The sequence below is a fragment of the Schistocerca piceifrons genome, chromosome 5, assembly GCF_021461385.2.
Source record: "Schistocerca piceifrons isolate TAMUIC-IGC-003096 chromosome 5, iqSchPice1.1, whole genome shotgun sequence".
NCBI classification, from domain to species: Eukaryota; Metazoa; Arthropoda; class Insecta; order Orthoptera; family Acrididae; genus Schistocerca; species Schistocerca piceifrons.
The window spans coordinates 261,053,406-261,073,347 of NC_060142.1; the positions used below are offsets into that span (position 1 = coordinate 261,053,406).

At 37.5% G+C, this 19,942-nt stretch overlaps 1 protein-coding gene across 1 annotated transcript in view; it reads right to left on the reverse strand.

Moving 5' to 3' along the window:
* Window positions 1-1,540: 1,540 nt before the first annotated feature.
* Window positions 1,541-19,942, reverse strand: part of LOC124798932 (myosin-VIIa-like) — a 393,313-nt gene continuing 374,911 nt past the window's right edge. The window contains exons 53-54 of the mRNA XM_047262466.1: window positions 13,437-13,606; window positions 1,541-2,235 (exon numbers count right to left, since the gene is read on the reverse strand). Of these exons, the coding sequence (XP_047118422.1) occupies window positions 2,026-2,235; window positions 13,437-13,606 (380 nt within the window). The 3' untranslated portion in view covers window positions 1,541-2,025. The remainder of the gene's footprint in view (window positions 2,236-13,436; window positions 13,607-19,942) is intronic.

Here is a 19,942-nt window from a genome sequence, read left to right on the forward strand (position 1 = left end):
TCATCTGTTGACTGACACAGACCGACGACAGTTGAAGAGGGTGGTAATGTGTAATAGGCAGACATCTATCCAGACCATCACACAGGAATTCCAAACTGCATCAGGATCCACTGCAAGCACTATGAAAGTTAGGTGGCAGGTGAGAAAACTTGGATTTCATAGTCGAGCGGCAAAACAGTGGAAAAATGTTGTGTGGTGTGACGAATCATTGTACAGAATGTGGTAATTCGATGGCAGGGTGTGGGTATGGTGAATGCCCGGTGAACATCATCTGCCAGCGTTAGTAGGACCAACAGTAAAATTCGGAGGCAGTGGTGTTATGCTGTGGTCATGTTTTTCATGGAGGGAGCTTGCACCTCTTGTTGCTTTGCATGGCACTACCACAGCACAGGCTTGCATCGTCCCAGTGTTGAAGAGCAATTCGGGGATGGCGATTGCAACTTTCAACACACTCAAGCACCTGTTCATAATGCTCAGCCTATGGCAGAGTGTTTGCACGACAATAACATCTCTTTAATGGATTGGCCTGCACAGAGTCCTGACCTGAATCCTATAGAACCTCTTTGGGATGTTTTTGAATGGTGACTTAGTGCCAGGCCTCACTGACCAACATCGATACCTCTCCTCAGTGCAGCACTCTGTGAAGAATGGGCTGCCGTTCCCCAAGAAACCTTCCATAACTGACTGAATGTATGCCTGTGAGAGAGGAAGCTGTCATCAAGGCTAAGGGTGGGCCAACACCACACTGAATTCCAAAATTACTGTTGGAGGGCACCACAAACTTGTAAGCCATTTTCAGCCAGGTGTCCGGATACTTTTGATCACATAGTGTATGTCTCTGGTGCCTTTTGGTCTACAAGATGATGGGAGAACTATATTTCATGTAAAGAAAAGGAAATCAGTTTTTTGTCAAATTTGATTTATCAAGCACATAAATGGGGTTATAACTGTGATTTATTTAAAGGTGAGCAACAGAATACTGTTGTTTAATTCTATATGTATTTATTCTGCAACGCAGAGACTTGCATAACAGCCTTTTGAAAGTAATACTTCTGCTTAGTTAAATTCTGTCTTTTATAAACATATCATAAATTTGAGAAATCTCTGCTAATAAATTCTTGAGTTATTAGTTGTTCAGGCTAGAAATGCTCTTCTAGATACATTATTATAAACAATTATGTGGCATACTGCAAGAATAAATGTAAAAGTTGCTGACAGTTTTGAAAGAAGGTTTCATGTGTGAGGAACTACCACACACAGCTCTACACATTTTTAATAACAGCATATTTCAAGCAACTTATATTCCTCCATTAATGGCAGCAGAAGCCAGTGTTTATAAACATTTAACTTACTTGTCTTCTTCCAGAACAAGCAAACTTATTTATCATTAGATGGAAAAAATTAGTTTCATCACCATTAGTTATCTCATATTTCACAAAAAATATAAGAGAGAGAGCTAAATATGCATGCTATGTATGTTTTTATGGAAATACTAGAGGGATGAAATGAGAACTTCCCTTTATTTCTATATTTGACATGCTGCAAGAAATAGAACTTACAAATTTGCTATAGCCACAGGAGATGTTTACTCTCATTATGACAGACATGCTACAAAAAGGTCAACTTACTGAAGTTTTAACCACAAAAATAGAAAGCACTTAATTGCAGGCAGTCAGTAATGAGTGATGAATGTGTATGTTGATATATGGTAAGTGAGACATCTGTATACAGTAGCAATCAAATGTAGCATTGACACAACAGCAAAACTCACATATCAAATCAATCTCTGTTGTCTCACAAAGTTGATGTGGAAAACTGTGGAACTAGGAACTAGAACATGTAGGAATAATGCAAAAATCTAAATTTATGTTTTCAATACTGAGGACATGAGTGGCAGGTAATTCAAAATGTCAGTTTCCATCACAACTTACATCATATCATCATTTAAATGTAGTGATAATGAAGTATTTAATAATTTATAAATAATCTCTTTATAATTAATACAGCAGGTACTTCAATTCTGAATCAAAGTTGAGTAGCAACTCTTGTTTTCTTATGTACAGCAGACTGTATTACAGATGTGTATGAAGAGAGGAGGTCATCCATTTTGTATCCTAGAGACGTTTCACAAAGTAGCTTAGAGCCTCTGACAAGATCACCAATAGTAACATGGAAAAATGTGTTTCCAGATGACCAGTTGGATATCTGAGAATATGGATGAGTATCCAGCAAATCCTGAAAATCAAGGAAGAGTTATTTTTAGATAATCCATAAAACTTCTAAATCAAGAATTTGATACAGATTTCTTACATAAATGCTAACAGGGTAAAATAATAAAATAAGAATTTACCGTTATTTCTAAATTTGTTCCCCCATATATAATGATGACAAATGACATTTGATTATAACATGGCTAATATTTTAATTCTTACAAGATGAGAAAGAAGCCTGGAATGGATCAAATATATAAAAAATGCTGAATAACAAAAAAGAAACAGACAATAAATCATATTACAGAAAGAAGTCAAATAAGAACAGCAGGAATGGTCAATACTCAGGAATACGACAGGAATGATCCTTCAATCTTAAAAAAACTCCAGTAAACATGGGCTCTAAAATGCATGCATTAAGAGCTAGGAGTCCAAGATACTGCATTCTTTTTGGTTTCCATATTTTGAAAGGAGGTAGTAGGGACTAAAAAAAGAAAAAAAAATTCAGTAAACATGGACTCTAAAATGCTCACTTTTAAGAGCAATGTGCACTTGTTTAGTATAAGAGAAGTGTTTCAAAGTAGTAAAGATGAACAAGTACTCATAGGTCTTAAGGTATGCACTTTACAGCCCATGTTTACTGGACTTTTTTTCTTATTTTCGTCCATACTACCATCTCTTTGAATATGGAAAGCAAAGAGCCTAAGTAGAAGATACTTTTTCACGTTATCAAGGAAAGAAGTGTTCATAGTTTTCAAGGTATGCATCTTAGAGCCAATGTTTACTAGACGTTTTTGCTTCAAATGATCATTTCTGTAATATCCCTGAATATTGACCGTTACTCTTATGACACCCTTTCTTATTATTAATAAATAATATTTATGGAATATTCCATTGGTTCTTGGAGGAACATAGACAAATTGATTACTTAAATACAAAGTATTAATGTTCCACAATAATATTTATTTAATAATTCATAATGAACCAGCTTTCAGCTTCTTAGGCCATTGTCAGATTACTTTATATTAAACAGATAATTCACACAACTTCAGAAACAACTTAGAACTGTACAAAGATTTCTGTACAAAAATATGTGACGGTTTAAGACTATATGAACACAAAACACAAGCCTAATGTAATATCTAAAGAGACTCCGAACAAATAAATCTTATATTACAATATATTCAAGTATTAAAACTATGTGAATGTATAAGCCAAAAATAATCTACATGTGAGTAAGGGTACAGGATACTATGTCATATGGACAAACTGGTGAGTGAAACGAACAGAGTGAGTAAAGGGAGGAGGAGAAAGAAGTCTGTAGAATGTGAGCGTGGAACTGTTATAACAAGCATATTATCTAATGGTGAGAGAAATAATGACTGGTTGCTACTTTAATAGAGATGAGTTATTGAACTATGTTTGATCAATAAGGACCAGATCAGGACTCTACACCTACATCTACATCTACATAGATACTCCACAAGCCACCTTTGCTGAACATGCTCTGAATGGATGTCATTCATGTGATGTTCTCCATAAAGGAACTAACAGCAGAAAACTAACATTACCTCAAATTCTGACCATTAATAAACACCAAGTAAACCAGACCTGGTCCTTAATGACCAAACACAGTTCCTTTACTCACTCTTATTTAATCAGAGCCAGTTATTATTTCTCTCACCATTAGATAATAAGCATGTTACAACTGTTTCATACCCACATTTCATAGACTTATTTCCCCACTCCCTTTATTTGGTCTGTTCATTACATTCAGCAGTTTGTCCATATGACATAGTAGCCTGTGCTGTTACTCATTTGTAAAACATTTTTGGCTTACACCTTAACATAGTTTTAATAGCTGAATATATTTCAGTATAAGACTTATTTGTTCAGTCTTTTTAGGTATTACATTATGCTTGCATTGTATCGATATAGTCATCAAATGTCACATATTTTTGTACAGCAATCTTTGTACAGCTGTGAATTCTCACTTCAGTTATGTGGACTCTCTGTTTAGCATTAAATTATCTAATGATGGACTAAGAAGCCAAAAGCCAGTTCATAATGAACTATTAACTAAATATTATTGTGGAACATTAATATTTTGTATTTAAGTTATTAATACTAATAAATATTTTTTAAAGAAATTTCTGCTGTATTATAGTCAAATGGCAGAAATTTCTTTCAAAATTTTCTACATGACTGTGGTCTCCCATGAAGGAAAAAAACATTATTAATAAATAGTTGTCATTAAAATACAAGGCTACTTTTCTCAGCGCTGTGCATTACTCTGAGAAAATGCAAAGAACATTACTCATTGATTTTGAATACAAGCCACTAACTCTCTTTCAAAATTAATTTATTTAGTGCTTTTACCTACTAAAGCTGCAGCCTTGTTATCTAACGCAGGTTTATATTCACTTTTATTTTCATATTCATATTTATTATCAATCACTGACCACATACATGATATGGGCTTCATCAGATGTACACAGATAATAAGTAAATACTTTTAGACACATACGTAAGTGATAAATATACAAAATATATAACACTATTATGAGAAGGAAAGTTGCTATGCACCATATAGCAGAGTTGCTGAGTTGCAGATGGGCACAACAAAAAGACTCTCACAATTAAAGCTTTCAGCCATTAAGGCCTTCATCAACAACACACACACATACACACACTCACGCGAATGCAACTCACACACATAAATGCAGTCTCAGGCACTGAAACCACACTGTGGTTGATGTCTTGCAATATATGTGGATGACATAAACTGAATCACTTGAAAATGGCATAAAAGGCCAAAACCTGGGTCATAATTAAATAAACAACAATAGTCAAATGGCAGTGTGTTCATTTAAAAATTACTGTATGACTGTTGCTCAGCAACATCAAAAACTGTTTACAATAAACAATATTACTAACTCAGTAGAGAAATAGATGAAATATAAAATATACATAATGACAAGTTACCTACATGTAACAAAAATGGTTTCAGTACATTAATTTTGCACATTGATGTTAATTGCTACCTTTGTTACATTTCGTTTAAATACCATTTCACTGTAAAACAATTTTTTGATGAAATACTTTTATGTATTTAGATAATTTATTATACAGCTTTAATCCCTGGTATCCATACTGTTGCTTTTTCCTACAAGCTGCAAACATTCGCCAGTTCTTATGTTGTATTTGTGTATAGAGCTGTTTGGGGCAAAGTAATGTATATTTTTCCTGACATACACTAATGCCTGGAAAATATATTCACAGGGACATCGAAGATCCTTAACTCCTTAAATAGTTCAAGGTAGTCAGACCACATACTCTTTTCTTAGCAAGCAAACTTGTCAGTATGACTTTGAGGTTGTGGGATCACAGTCAGTAACTTATTTTATTACTATAACTCAAGATGTTTCCAAATGTTAGCTGTCTGTCCACACAAGAGACAGTTCCACATTCCTGTAGGTTCTCCTTTTTGATAGCATCTGTAGAACACAATGAATGAATAATATGCTGGAGATTCTTCCATCTTTTATGTGTAGATAACGTCTCAAAAACTTCAGTCTTCTTCTGGCAACAATTTTGTGCAGACTTGTAGACCAATTATTCTCAGCACTTCATAATCTGAAATTTTTTCACAACAGCTAATCTTCAAAATTCTTCTCAAGTATCATTGATAAAAAATATTGAGCTTTTGTGCTGATTTTTATGGCATTTTCCTGGTCTCACACATTCATCTGGCCATAGGCGGATGACAGAGAAATAGAGCCAAAATTCTGTGGGCATACTTATAAAGTCTAATTGCTGTAAGGATCATATTCATTGGAAGCCTGCAGAAACTTTCCCAGTTCTGTGGGTGATGTCTGCATCTACATCCCCATTATCACAGATAAGGCTGCCAAGATATGGAAACTGATCAGCATCTTATGGTGCCTTCCGTTGCACTATAACTGAGATATGAGGGTGGTTTGAAAAGTTCTCAGAATGGAATAGAAAAAAAGTACTTACATCACTGAAACTTCTTTTATTTTTCAATGTAGTCTTGTTGTAGATTAATGCACTTGGTCCAATGATGTTCCAGTGCCTTGATCCCACCTCGAAAATAAGTTTCCTCCATGCCTGCAAAATAGTTGTCAACTCCGACTCTCAATTCTTCATTTGAAGTGATTTAGCTATGGCGACAGCACATGTGTTTGGCCGCGCAATGGCTTGATGGAAGATGATTTTCTTCCTTTTCTCACGAATCTTTTGTTGCAAATTGACCAGGAGGTCAGCATAGTATTTTCCAGTAATTGTTTGCCCAGTGAGGAGATAATCTAGAATCCCCTTCGCATCCCAGAACACTGATGCCATGACCTTTCCTGCCGAAGGAATTGTCTTTGTTTTCTTTGGTGGCAGAGAATCAGCATGTTTCCACTGCTTTGATTGTTTTTTTTGTCTCTGGGGTATAGTACTGCACCGAAGTTTCATCTGTGGTCAAAAGCAGGCACAAAAAAATCTTGTTTGTTTCTCACAAAATGGGTCAAACTCTGTCCCGATATGTCCGTTCTCATGCGTTTTTGATCCAGCGTCAAGAGTTATGGCACCCATCTTGCAGATAATTTTTTCAATCCAAATTCTTCAGTTAAAATGTGATACACACTTTCAGATTACATCTGGCAAGTGTGAGCAATTTCACACTCTTCCAATCAGTGATCGTCCATGACCATTTTGTGCAATTTTGCAATGATTTCTGGTGTAGTGTCACGTCTTGGCTGACCACTGCACGGATCGTCATCTAAGCTCTCCCAACCAAATTTAAATTCATTTGTCCACTTGGCAACAGTTGAATATGAAGGAGCAGAGTCCCTCAGTGTAGTATAGAAATCAGCATGAATGCCCTTTGCTTTCATACCTTTCTTTATGAAGTACTTAATCACTACTCGAATCTTGATTTTTTCCATCTTCACAAATCACTACGCAGGAACAACAGAGCCACGTCAACACCACAGCTCTCTTCCAAGAGCACTGATGTAGCACCTATTTACAGGCAACAGTCCAGTGAATATCACGTGAACGCACTAGCACTAACCTCTCATGGCGATTCTGAGAACTTTTCACACTACCCTCATAGATACATTCCCACTTCTTATGGACATGGTTTTTTAATAACAACAGTGTAAAACATAGCTCAATCTGTGGTTTTATTTGGTGTAACACATCTGCAGAATTGTTGTTAGGACCAGGTGTCCTTCCTTTCTTGAGTTGAGAAATTGTTGTGGCCTCCTCTTCTTGCACAAATGGTTTGACTGCTATTGCTGCAGCATGGGGTGTGTATATCATCACTCTTCAATTTGTTCTGGAGTTCATCTTCCTCATCTCATATTTCTTCTGGCAATAGTGTCTCAAGTATATGTTCGGCATAATCCTTCTAATTGACTGTCATTGAGTTGTCAAATTTCTCAATGGTCGGTAGAGTTAGACTTGATTTAACTCAATTACATCAAATGATGAGCTGTAGTTGTGGAGGAAAAGGAAGTGAAAGTGCAAGGCAGTTAAAAAGTGTTATGCTGGTGTACATTTTGAAGATCATTTAGGGGTCTACCATAACCAACAATCATACTTATTTATATATGAAACAACTCACAGCAACTAACAGGGTATTTAAATATGTTGTCATTGGGTTAGCCCTTCACTTGCAATTTTGTAAGGAATGTCCCAAATGTTTAATTGTTATGGATTTTGAACATTCCAAGCTATTGTTCAGTTTTTGTCCATAAGACTCAATCCTTATTGTTGGGTAGGAATGGTTGATTTTTGTGACTTTTGAATAATCTTAACTAAGATCTCTGACATTTTATTTACATACATCCTCATTTTCTGAGGTGTTGGAAGTTGAATTTCAGGGAGGACCTTGTTCCAGTTTGTGCATTAGATGTCCAACAACAACTTCAACAGCTAGATATTTTCTCCATCAGCTGTCTCTGTTCCCTTTCCCAAAAATAATCATATTATGGTAACCTATCATTATGCTATCAAACAAAAAATTAAAATAGAAGCCACCTGTGAGTTAGCTACTTTACTGAACATTTTTATGAAATTATGATAGGTGCTGAAATGAAGTTTGCCAAAAATTCTGCACCCACAAGGTCAGCTCAACTATAAGCCAGAATCTTAAAGAGCTATAATCGCTTATGATAAAAGCTTTTACTAGAATTTTCATTTAACATGTCCTCCCGTTTGATTTTAAATTTTTCTTTTATTCTTTAAATGAATTTTACCTCATCACCGGCCTTTAGTAAATTCATATTTAATTCTCATATAATTTCAGTTTTCTTACACTGAAGTATTTAACTGATGTGATATCCATTTCATCAGTCTCTCGCAGCTTCTGGTCATTATACGCATAATGCAATGAAGTGAGACGGCAGCTTGTATAGACACACATCATGTTCACGTGAAAAAAATGAAAATTATTCCAGTAAAAGTAGCATGTGCACAAATTTTGATCATATACATAGTCTTCAACTAACAATTAAAGTTCTAATGAGTGACATGAAAAAACTTACATCTGAAAAGTGTGAACCTTCATGAAAATTGGATGTACTTTTGCGTGATAACCAAACTGTTCCAAATATGAGTATGAAAAACTAACGTCTAAAAAGTGTGAACTGTTATTACTACGAAAATCTTGTACACTTATGGATGATAGTCATACTCTCCCAAATAAGTGTACTGCATTTGCTACTGAAACAAGTGCTAATGATAAACATGAAAGTGTGAAGTATGATGGCAACAAAGTTTGTAAACAGCACAGCAGTGGAGCAGACGAAACAACGAGACACTGTGACAACAGAACCAAGAATCAATCACGAAAAAGGTACAATGTTCTTTTCTTAACAATCAACCATGGCAGAAATCTGGTGAGTATTTTACAAGACAATAATAAAGACTTCCAAGCAATGGGAATAGTAAAACTGTGTGCAAATATGAAAAATGTTACCGATGTCAACCTGCAGGAAAAAATGAAACATGAAACTGAATATGTCATGTGATAGCGGTTCCAATGATGTCACAAAAAATGAGGCACAAAATTGCATGGGTCAACAAGGAGATATGAAAAATGAATATCAAAGTCCAACAGATTTGTGCTTCATTTGGAAATCAGAATAGTTACAGGTAAAATGGACAGCAAATAATGAATAAAACAGAGCACTTAGGCGTATACTCAAATCAATCAAAATTGCAGTTTTTATAGTGAGTGAATTAGATGGGTGCAAGGAAGAGGAAGCATATGGCTACAAGCTAAGCAATTATGAATTCATAAACTTTTACTGTAGAAGGGCACATAGAGGTGGGGGGGGGGGGGGGGGGGGTATACATCTGTAGTGGAAATGATATAGCATGTGAAAAAGCCAAATAGACTGATGATATGAGTAAAGAAATGGTACTTGAGGCTGTGCAGCAATAAATTTGAAGATAGGAAACAACAGCCTGATTATAGCAGCTCTTTATAGATCACCTAGAAGCAATAGTGTAGAATTTTTCAGTTGTCTGGAAGACCTGATGGAGAAGACATCAGCATGTAAAAAACATGTGCTGTTAGAAACATCAACTTAGACTCTTTAAATAATAGCAATCATTATTTGTGTTGTGTTGACTTACTTCAGTGTTATAACTATCATCACATAAACTTAGAACCTACAAGAATAATGGTTGAAAAACAGTCATGCATTCACCACATTCTCACAGACATAACAAAGGAGGACAAATGTAACCGCTGTAGAAAACAACATATCTGAGCAGAGCCCTTATTACTGAAATTTATGTAGGTTGAAATGGCTCTGAGCACTATGGGACTTAACATCTGAGGTCACCAGTCCCCTAGAACTTAGAACTACTTAAACCTAACTAACCTAAGGACATCACACACATCCATGCCCGAGGCAGGATTAGAACCTGCGACCGTAGCAGTCGCGCGGGTCCAGACTGGAGCGCCTAGAACCGCTTGGCCAAAATTTATGTAAGGACAATAGATATAACTAAAAGTGATTCATTTATGAATAAAAGAAAATTTAATTATAATAAACTTAAGAGGGCACTAGGCAATGAATAATGGGAACCAGTTGACAATGCAACAAATGTGAGGGATAAATGAGGAAATTTCAACAAATTATCCAACAAAACTTTAAATGAAACTTGTCCTTTAGTAAAACAAGTAAACAAAGCTATTAATCACAAAGTTGAGAATTTCCCTCTAGAAATCATTGAACTGAGAGAGAACATGAGAGGCTGTTACATACTCTTTAGAGATACTAAATTACTAAACTATTTAACAAAATACAAACTGTTCAGAAAAAAATACAGTTATTCCTTCACTAACCTTAAAGCTCAGAAATATGCCTATCAAATAAGCAACTCAACCTACAGTAGTAAAATAGCCTGGAAAATACTGTATAAAGAATGTGGGTAGCAGCAATCTCACAAACATACCAGCCCACCAATGAAAGAAAATGACAATATAACAAATGATCCAAAAAAAGTGTGTGAAAATTCAAATGGATGCTTAATACATGTGGCACAAATGAAACACATGATTGGGCACCCAGTTTAAATGTTACAAAAAGTGGCCAATCTTTTTTCATCCATGGCATTACAGAGAGGGACCTCGTAGCAATCATTTCAAAATTTCAAGCTAAAATGTCTTGTGGCTGGGATGACATTTCACTTAAGTTGCTAAAGGAAAGCCAAGAAGAATTAGTGAAGCCTCTGAAAACATCTAATACATATCTCCCTCTGCTTTGGAGAATTCCCTAATCTTTTGAAAATGACTGAAATACTACTGGTGTATAAGAAGGGAATAAAAACTGACATCAAAAACTGTAGACCAATATCATTAACTTCAGAGGTTGGGAAAATATTAGAGAAAATAATATTAAATCAATCTGAGACATGTTTCATCAAACATAATCTATTTAACAATCTACAACATAATTTTAGAAAAGGAAGATCTCCACTGTAACAGCAGTAGCAACTTTTATACATGAAATATTAAAGAAGCTAGATGAAGGAGACAAGGTAGCAGACACCTTGCTGGATATGAGTAAAGCTTTTTATATCACATAACAACGAAAACAATCAATTACTGATGAAATTATTTAATTGGGTAGATAAAATATCTACTCACCAAGCGGCGGCACAACACACACAGAAAAGACTCGTGACTGGCAAGCTTTTGGGGCCAGTGGCTCCTTCTCCAGGCAGAAGAGTTGAAGGGGAAGGAAGAGTGAAGGAAAAAGACTGGAGAGGTCTAGGAAAAGAGGTAGATTTTGGGAAAGTCCCACAGATGCACAGGTTAGGAGAGACATACCATATGGGATGAGAAGGAAAGACTGATTGTTGGGGATTGTATTGGACAAGCAGGAAACAGTGTGTCAAGCTAACTTGAAAAAGGAATGAATAGTTCGTAACCAAATCAGCCCACAAGATACTTCAATGTGGTGTGCCCCAAGGAAGTATCTTGGGGTCTTTTCTGTTTCTTGTGTATTTAAATGATTTAATTGAACCCCAAAACACCAAGTTCGTAAGCTATGCTAATGACACATCTTTTGTCAGCTGGGGCCATGATATGCAAACTACTACTTACAGTCAATTATAATTTTCTGTCAGGTTATCTTACTGCAAATAAGCTATTCATAAATGGAGAGAAGACAATGGCAATGCAATTTATGTTTAGCTATAATTAGAACATAACTTTATCTACACCTCCATTGGCCCTTAGCTAACAAACGAACACAAATATTTGGGTATAATTGTTGATGAGCACCTGTCATGGAAATAACATATAGACTATATTTGCAAGGAAATCAGTACAAATGTGTATCTACTGAAAAGGGTCTCAGCCTTCCTGGACCATGATAGCTTTAGACAAATATACTTCAGAATGATACATCCAGATCTTCAGTACAGTACTGAGATATTGGATGTGGCACCAGCTATTTATACTGACAGACTCTTTAGACTCCAAAAAAGGTAGTAAGTAGCCAAGGTACACAGGAGAGAGCCCTGTGGAGAAATCTTCAGAAAATATAAAAGACTAACCATCTGCACTGTATACATACTGCAGTTAATAATGTTTGTGAAACAAAATCCAGAATATAATGTAACAAACAGTAATGTACATAGGAACAATACATGGGGAAAAAAAAGACTGCAGAGCATAGTCCACATACAATAGGAGCCGTCTTCTACAACAGACTTCTGTCTGACCTCAAGAGAGCTATGGTAATTTAAACATTTTAAAGAATAAACTTGAGCATTTATTACTAAAGAAAAGTTGTTATTCAGTAGAGGATTTCAAGCTGTAATCTCCCTTTGTGAAATAGTGTATATAGCATAAGTTTGTTTTTGCACCAAAAAGATGAAAATTTCTGACCACTATTTGTATCAATGTGGGCACTTATGTATGCTAACTAAACCTTTGTATGTGTGAACTAAAATCTATAACGATGTCCAAAAACTGGTTGTTATATGGACAGCAAACAAACAAATAAATAAACAAAGAAATCATAATGCAGAATGTAAGTGTTGGCAAAATTGAGTGAGAAGGAAAACCACAATGACAATAACTTTTTGTCTTTTCCTTTACTCATGGAAGTTCTTGGCAAACTGGAAGAAGCCTTGTAGCATGTGTTACAGCTGTGAAAATTTCACTAAAATCAAAGTGTTATTGAATGACAGAACTGATTTGAAGGAGCTTCTGCCCAATCTCAACAATGATTACATTCTTGTTGTCAGTTAGTTTAGTCTCAATACTTCATCTTTTGCTCATTTAATTAAATTAATTCTAAGCATGACTTATAACTAAATATTGTCCTTGGAAATGTAATAAACAAAACAGAAGCTCCCATAATTTTGCGTATTTCAAGAGCAATCCGTATCACAAATTTGAGCATATTGAGGCTAAAAAGTAGAAAAGAAATTGAGAGGGCTGAAAAAAACAAAACAAAAAAAAAAAAAAAAAAAAAAAACAGCAAAGCATGCAGGTTTCTTATTAGCTAATCCGAAATTCTTGCAATTCTTTTTGTTCTTTTCTTGGATTAAAAGCTTCCCTTTCTCATGTTCTGTTGACTTGATGAAGATACTTAACCTCATGCGCCAGCAAACAGTGTCTAGGTGATATTCTGTTATACCTGTAAAAAACCTATACTATGTAGAAAGTGATTCATTGCTCACCTTTGTAGTTGGATGTATAATACTAATCCCATTCTTATTTATTCCTACTATAATTACTTCAGGATACTTTGGTTCTGTGGCTTGTTTAACGTCAAAGAAAGCAGAACCAAATGTTGGCCACTTATAAATGTATGTCAGGAATGCTTGTTTTGCTGCATCAGCTGTCATACCTAGATATAAAACATGAAATAAAAATTATAGTCAGTAAGTAATGGTGTGTGTGTTTTAACATACATCTGTTAAAGCTGCTTTAAAATAACCCATGCAAAGGCATCAACTTGGTTTTCCTATTTTTTCCCTTACAGTTGCAGATTTATTCTTTAGGGAATAACAGGTTCATTGCATAGAGGCATAAATCTTTTCTGCGGGTTTCTGTTCAAGAATACCTCTTCCTATCTCTTTACAAAATAACAGGTTCATTGTACAAAGGAATAAATCTTTTCTGCTGGTTTCCATATAAGATCATCTCTTCCAACACTATCACCTTAGGAAACAATTCGTTCTCACACTACCCCTTCTTTATACTCATCATTGCTCCACATGTATGTTTTTATTGTGTACCTGTTTACAATAAATTTATTACAAATCTGATGTAACTCCCTTTTGGTGGCAGTAACACCTCTGCCAATCCCAATTAGTATTGCTATTTATTTTCCTAACAAGGAAACATCATCAACTTGAGATCACATTTTAAGGGGAAAAAAGCACACAAGCAAGACATCAGCCATAGCAATTGACCACACATGAAAATTTGGACCATAATTCTCATAGTAAGCAGTTACAACTATCTGAATATACACCGTTTAAACTTTTGCATACACTGTTTGTCATTCGCACAGCCCCTCTGGGGCCACTTAATGTCCAAGTACAAAGCACTTTGCAGTGGAGTAAGTAAGAGGTTTGTGAAATACTGTTTTGACATTGGTAACATGCTTTCTATATTGTGGCAAAGTGTGTGGTTTTTAACCTATAGCTGGTGCCAGAGATTTCTTTGGTTTGAACATTTTTATGTAGCGATGCACAAATACAGTGTAAAAGAATGAAATGAATGAGTGTGTCATTAAAAAGTAGTGTAGCACTATTTAATTATTAACATCACTTGTGTACATTATTTTCTTTGAATTTTAAAAATGCCATTGTTCAAGTGCATTTGCCAGAAATGCACTATTCTTCAAGGTGACTGGTATTATTAAATTGTAAATCGAAAATCATTATAATTATCATTAACCATAAGAATTATTCAATTGCTAAGGTTTATTCATTTTATTTATTTTGAGGCATGAATACAGCTGTAGCAGTCAACACAAGAATATTGTTAAAATGATATTGAAAGTATATGTGCATGAGGTTGAAATATTATGTCCTCTTATTACTTACTATTTTTCAAATAAAATAACATGTATGCTTGAACAAAATTTCACATTACATCTTCTCCCTCCTCTTTCCTAGCCCTCAACATCCCACGAACAGGAGAGCTCTAGTCGGCCCTCCAGTGCATAATACTTCACACTGGGGCTTTAGGCAGCTGAAGTGGGGCAGAGCGAGCGACAAAAACAAACTGCAGACATGAAAGTTTAGAAGTTGTACTTTCAGAAGGTGATAACTGCATACTGCCAGAATTATCGCCCAAATTTTCACATGGGACCGGCTACCGGGCCTGATATCTTGCTATTGTGGTGTTTTCTGCTTAAAATGTGTGGTCAGTTTGCTGATGTTCATAATTTGATGAGTTCATAATTTTTCGAGCTAATGCTCTTGCTACTTGGTCCCCATACAATGTTTTTCTTAACTGAAGTAGTTTTTCAGGAACACAGAATTGCTCATATCACCTGTCTCCCTCATTAAATGAAATAAATCTACAATGACATATGCTAGTTACAAGGCTTTAACCACCTTGTACGTAGTTCTAACAAAACTCTGAAGATTAGAAAAATTCCTCAAACATTAGAACAGACTATAATCCATCCACTCTACATTAAAGGAGATTAAAAACAGCCCAGGTAACCAGAGGTACATCTTTCTTAAACCACACATACAAGATTTTCTCAGAATTCTACAAACTTTATAGACTTTAAGAAGCCATATGAATGTGATCATAGCGCTATGGTTTTGAAGAATCTTTAAAAAAAATTGTACTCCAACCAAAATTAGTCAGGTTGATAGAACCCAGCAAAAAATGTATAGTGAAGTTCAGAGAAAAATGCTCTGAGCTGTTTCTCATAAAAGCAGCTGCAAGAAAGGGATACTGCTTGTTACTACAAGTATCCATCCATGTATTTGAATATACAGGGTGGGTCAAAAAGGACTTTGCAATTTTGAAATGATATAAAAATTTATTGAGACAACTTATAGGATAGGTAGTTGTGTCATTTTGTAGCAAACAACCTTAAGTTCGATTCATGTAGAGGATCAAATCCCATTCTGCCACCAGGAGCACCAATGTAGTGAACAGTTAAAATGTATCTAAAAACACAGATGATGTGACTTACCGAACGAAAGTGCTGGCAGGTCGATAGACACACAAACAAACACAAACATACACATGAAATTCAAGCTTTCGCAACAAACTGTTGCCTCATCAGGAAAGAGGGAAGGAGAGGGAAAGACGAAAGGATGTGGGTTTTAAGGGAGAGGGTAAGGAGTCATTCCAATCCCGGGAGCGGAAAGACTTACCTTAGGGGGAAAAAAGGACAGGTATACACTCGCACACACACACATATCCATCCGCACATACACAGTCACAAGCAGACATTTGTAAAGGCAAAGAGTTTGGGCAGAGATGTCGGTTGAGGAGGAAGTACAGAGGCAAAGATGTTGTTGAAAGACAGGTGAGGTATGAGTGGCGGCAAATTGAAATTAGCGGAGATTGAGGCCTGGCGGATAACGAGAAGAGAGGATATACTGAAGGGCAAGTTCCCATCTTCGGAGTTCTGACAGGTTGGTGTTAGTGGGAAGCATCCAGATAACCTGGACAGTGTAACACTGTGCCAAGATGTGCTGGCCGTGCACCAAGGCATGTTTAGCCACAGGGTGATCCTCATTACCAACAAACACTGTCTGCCTGTGTCCATTCATGCGAATGGACAGTTTGTTGCTGGTCATTCCCACATAGAAAGCTTCACAGTGTAGGCAGGTCAGTTGGTAAATCACGTGGGTGCTTTCACACGTGGCTCTGCCTTTGATCGTGTACACCTTCCGGGTTACAGGACTGGAGTAGGTGGTGGTGGGAGGGTGCATGGGACAGGTTTTACACCGGGGGCGGTTACAAGGGTAGGAGCCAGAGCGTAGGGAAGGTGGTTTGGGGATTTCATAGGGATGAACTAAGAGGTTACGAAGGTTAGGTGGACGGCGGAAAGACACTCTTGGTGGAGTGTGGAGGATTTCATGAAGGATGGATCTCATTTCAGGGCAGGATTTGAGGAAGTCGTATCCCTGCTGGAGAGCCACATTCAGAGTCTGATCCAGTCCCGGAAAGTATCCTGTCACAAGTGGGGCACTTTTGGGGTTCTTCTGTGGGAGGTTCTGTGTTTGAGGAGATGAGGAAGTGGCTCTGGTTATTTGCAGAGATACGTTCTGTGGGGGCTTATATCAACACCTTCAACCCATTACATGCCGTCTCCCATCCTTCATCAAAGACACCAACCACTTTCTCGAATGCCTGGAATCCCTACCCAGTCTGTTACCCCCGGAAACCATCCTTGTAACCATTGATGCCACTTCCTTATACACAAATATTCCGCACGTCCAGGGCCTCACTGCGATGGAGCACTTCCTTTCACGCCGATCACCTGCCACCCTACCAAAAACCCCTTTCCTCATTACCTTAGCCAGCTTCATCTTCACCCACAACTTCTTCACTTTCGAAGGCCAGACATACCAACAATTAAAGGGAACAGCCATGGGCACCAGGATGGCCCCCTCGTACGCCAACCTATTCATGGGTCGCTTAGAGGAAGCCTTCTTGATTACCCAGGCCTGCCAACCCAAAGTTTGGTACAGATTTATTGATGACATCTTCATGATCTGGACTCACAGTGAAGAAGAACTCCAGAATTTCCTCTCCAACCTCAACTCCTTTGGTTCCATCAGATTCACCTGGTCCTACTCCAAATCCCATGCCACTTTCCTTGACATTGACCTTCACCTGTCCAATGGCCAGCTTCACACGTCCGTCCACATCAAACCCACCAACAAGCAACAGTACCTCCATTATGACAGCTGCCACCCATTCCACATCAAACGGTCCCTTCCCTACAGCCTAGGTCTTCGTGGCAAATGAATCTGCTCCAGTCCGGAATCCCTGAACCATTACACCAACAACCTGAAAACAGCTTTCGCATCCCACAACTACCCTCCCGACCTGGTACAGAAGCAAATAACCAGAGCCACTTCCTCATCTCCTCAAACACAGAACCTCCCACAGAAGAACCCCAAAAGTGCCCCACTTGTGACAGGATACTTTCCGGGACTGGATCAGACTCTGAATGTGGCTCTCCAGCAGGGATACGACTTCCTCAAATCCTGCCCTGAAATGAGATCCATCCTTCATGAAATCCTCCACACTCCACCAAGAGTGTCTTTCCACTGTCCACCTAACCTTCGTAACCTCTTAGTTCATCCCTATGAAATCCCCAAACCACCTTCCCTACCCTCTGGCTCCTACCCTTGTAACCGCCCCCGGTGTAAAACCTGTCCCATGCACCCTCCCACCACCACCTACTCCAGTCCTGTAACCCGGAAGGTGTACACGATCAAAGGCAGAGCCACGTGTGAAAGCACCCACGTGATTTACCAACTGACCTGCCTACACTGTGAAGCTTTCTATGTGGGAATGACCAGCAACAATCTGTCCATTCGCATGAATGGACACAGGCAGACAGTGTTTGTTGGTAATGAGGATCACCCTGTGGCTAAACATGCCTTGGTGCACGGCCAGCACATCTTGGCACAGTGTTACACCATCCGGGTTATCTGGATACTTCCCACTAACACCAACCTGTCAGAACTCCGGAGATGGGAACTTGCCCTTCAGTATATCCTCTCTTCTCGTTATCCGCCAGGCCTCAATCTCCGCTAATTTCAATTTGCCGCCGCTCATACCTCACCTGTCTTTCAACAACATCTTTGCCTCTGTACTTCCGCCTCGACTGACATCTCTGCCCAAACTCTTTGCCTTTACAAATGTCTGCTTGTGTCTGTGTATGTGCGGATGGATATGTGTGTGTGTGCGAGTGTATACCTGTCCTTTTTTCACCCCTAAGGTAAGTCTTTCCGCTTCTGGGATTGGAATGACTCCTTACCCTCTCCCTTAAAACCCACATCCTTTCGTCTTTCCCTCTCCTTCCCTCTTTCCTGATGAGGCAACAGTTTGTTGCGAAAGCTTGAATTTCGTGTGTATGTTTGTGTTTGTTTGTGTGTCTATCGACCTGCCAGCACTTTCGTTCGGTAAGTCACATCATCTGTGTTTTTAGATATATTTTTCCCACGTGGAATGTTTCCCTCCATTATGAACAGTTAAAATGGTTACTTTCACTGGTATTGTGTCTCTGGATACACTCGAATACTTTGTAATTCCACAGATCAATGCAGATGACCAAGAGGGGATAGTTTACTATCAGCAGCACAGTGCACCATCTCATTTCCTCATAGAAATTTGAGGTTTCCTCGATAATCGCTTCCCAGGTCGGTGGATTGGCCTTGAAGGGAGAATCGCATGGCCAGCTCGCTCCCAAGATTTGATACCACTGGATTTCCTTCTCTGGGGTTTCATTAAAGACCAAGTGTTTCTTCATGCCCTACCAAACAATTTAGTTGACCTGAAAAGTTGGATCTACACTGCTGTTGCACAAGTTATGCCCAATTTTCTGTAATGAGTATGGGAAGAAATTGACTACTAGTGAGGTGTTTGCCACATCAAAAATAGTAGTTACACTGAACCAAAATGACAACTGACACTTTTACGTGAAACTTGAAGTTGTTTGCTACAAAATGACATATCTACTGATTCTGTAAGTTATCTCAGTAAGTTTCTTTACCATTTCAAAATTGTAAAGTCCTTTTTGACTCACCTTGTATAATGAGAGAATGGAATTGTCTGGAATTCACTAATGTCCTTGCTCTCCTGTCCAAAAATGTTCAGGAAATTACTACAGAAAATAGCACTGAAAATTTGTCTCTGAATAGCCTTCAAACACAGAAATTATGGTAACTGATCCATCACTTATAAAAATAATCACAATGGAAGAGCAGGGAATTAAAAATGTAGATAAATTTACATATTTAAGAGAAATTATAACTTAAATCTCTGTGAGGTAACAGAATAAACAAACTAACTAAAGTACAGTACATCACCAAGAAAAAATACAACAAAAAAGGCTGCTCAATAGACAAAATTAAAACACTACAAGACAGATACACAAATAAAACAGCATCCAGATGTAACCATTTTCAAAACAGCTAACACTACAGAAATATAGAGAGTACTCAAGGTAGAAACAAGGCAAATC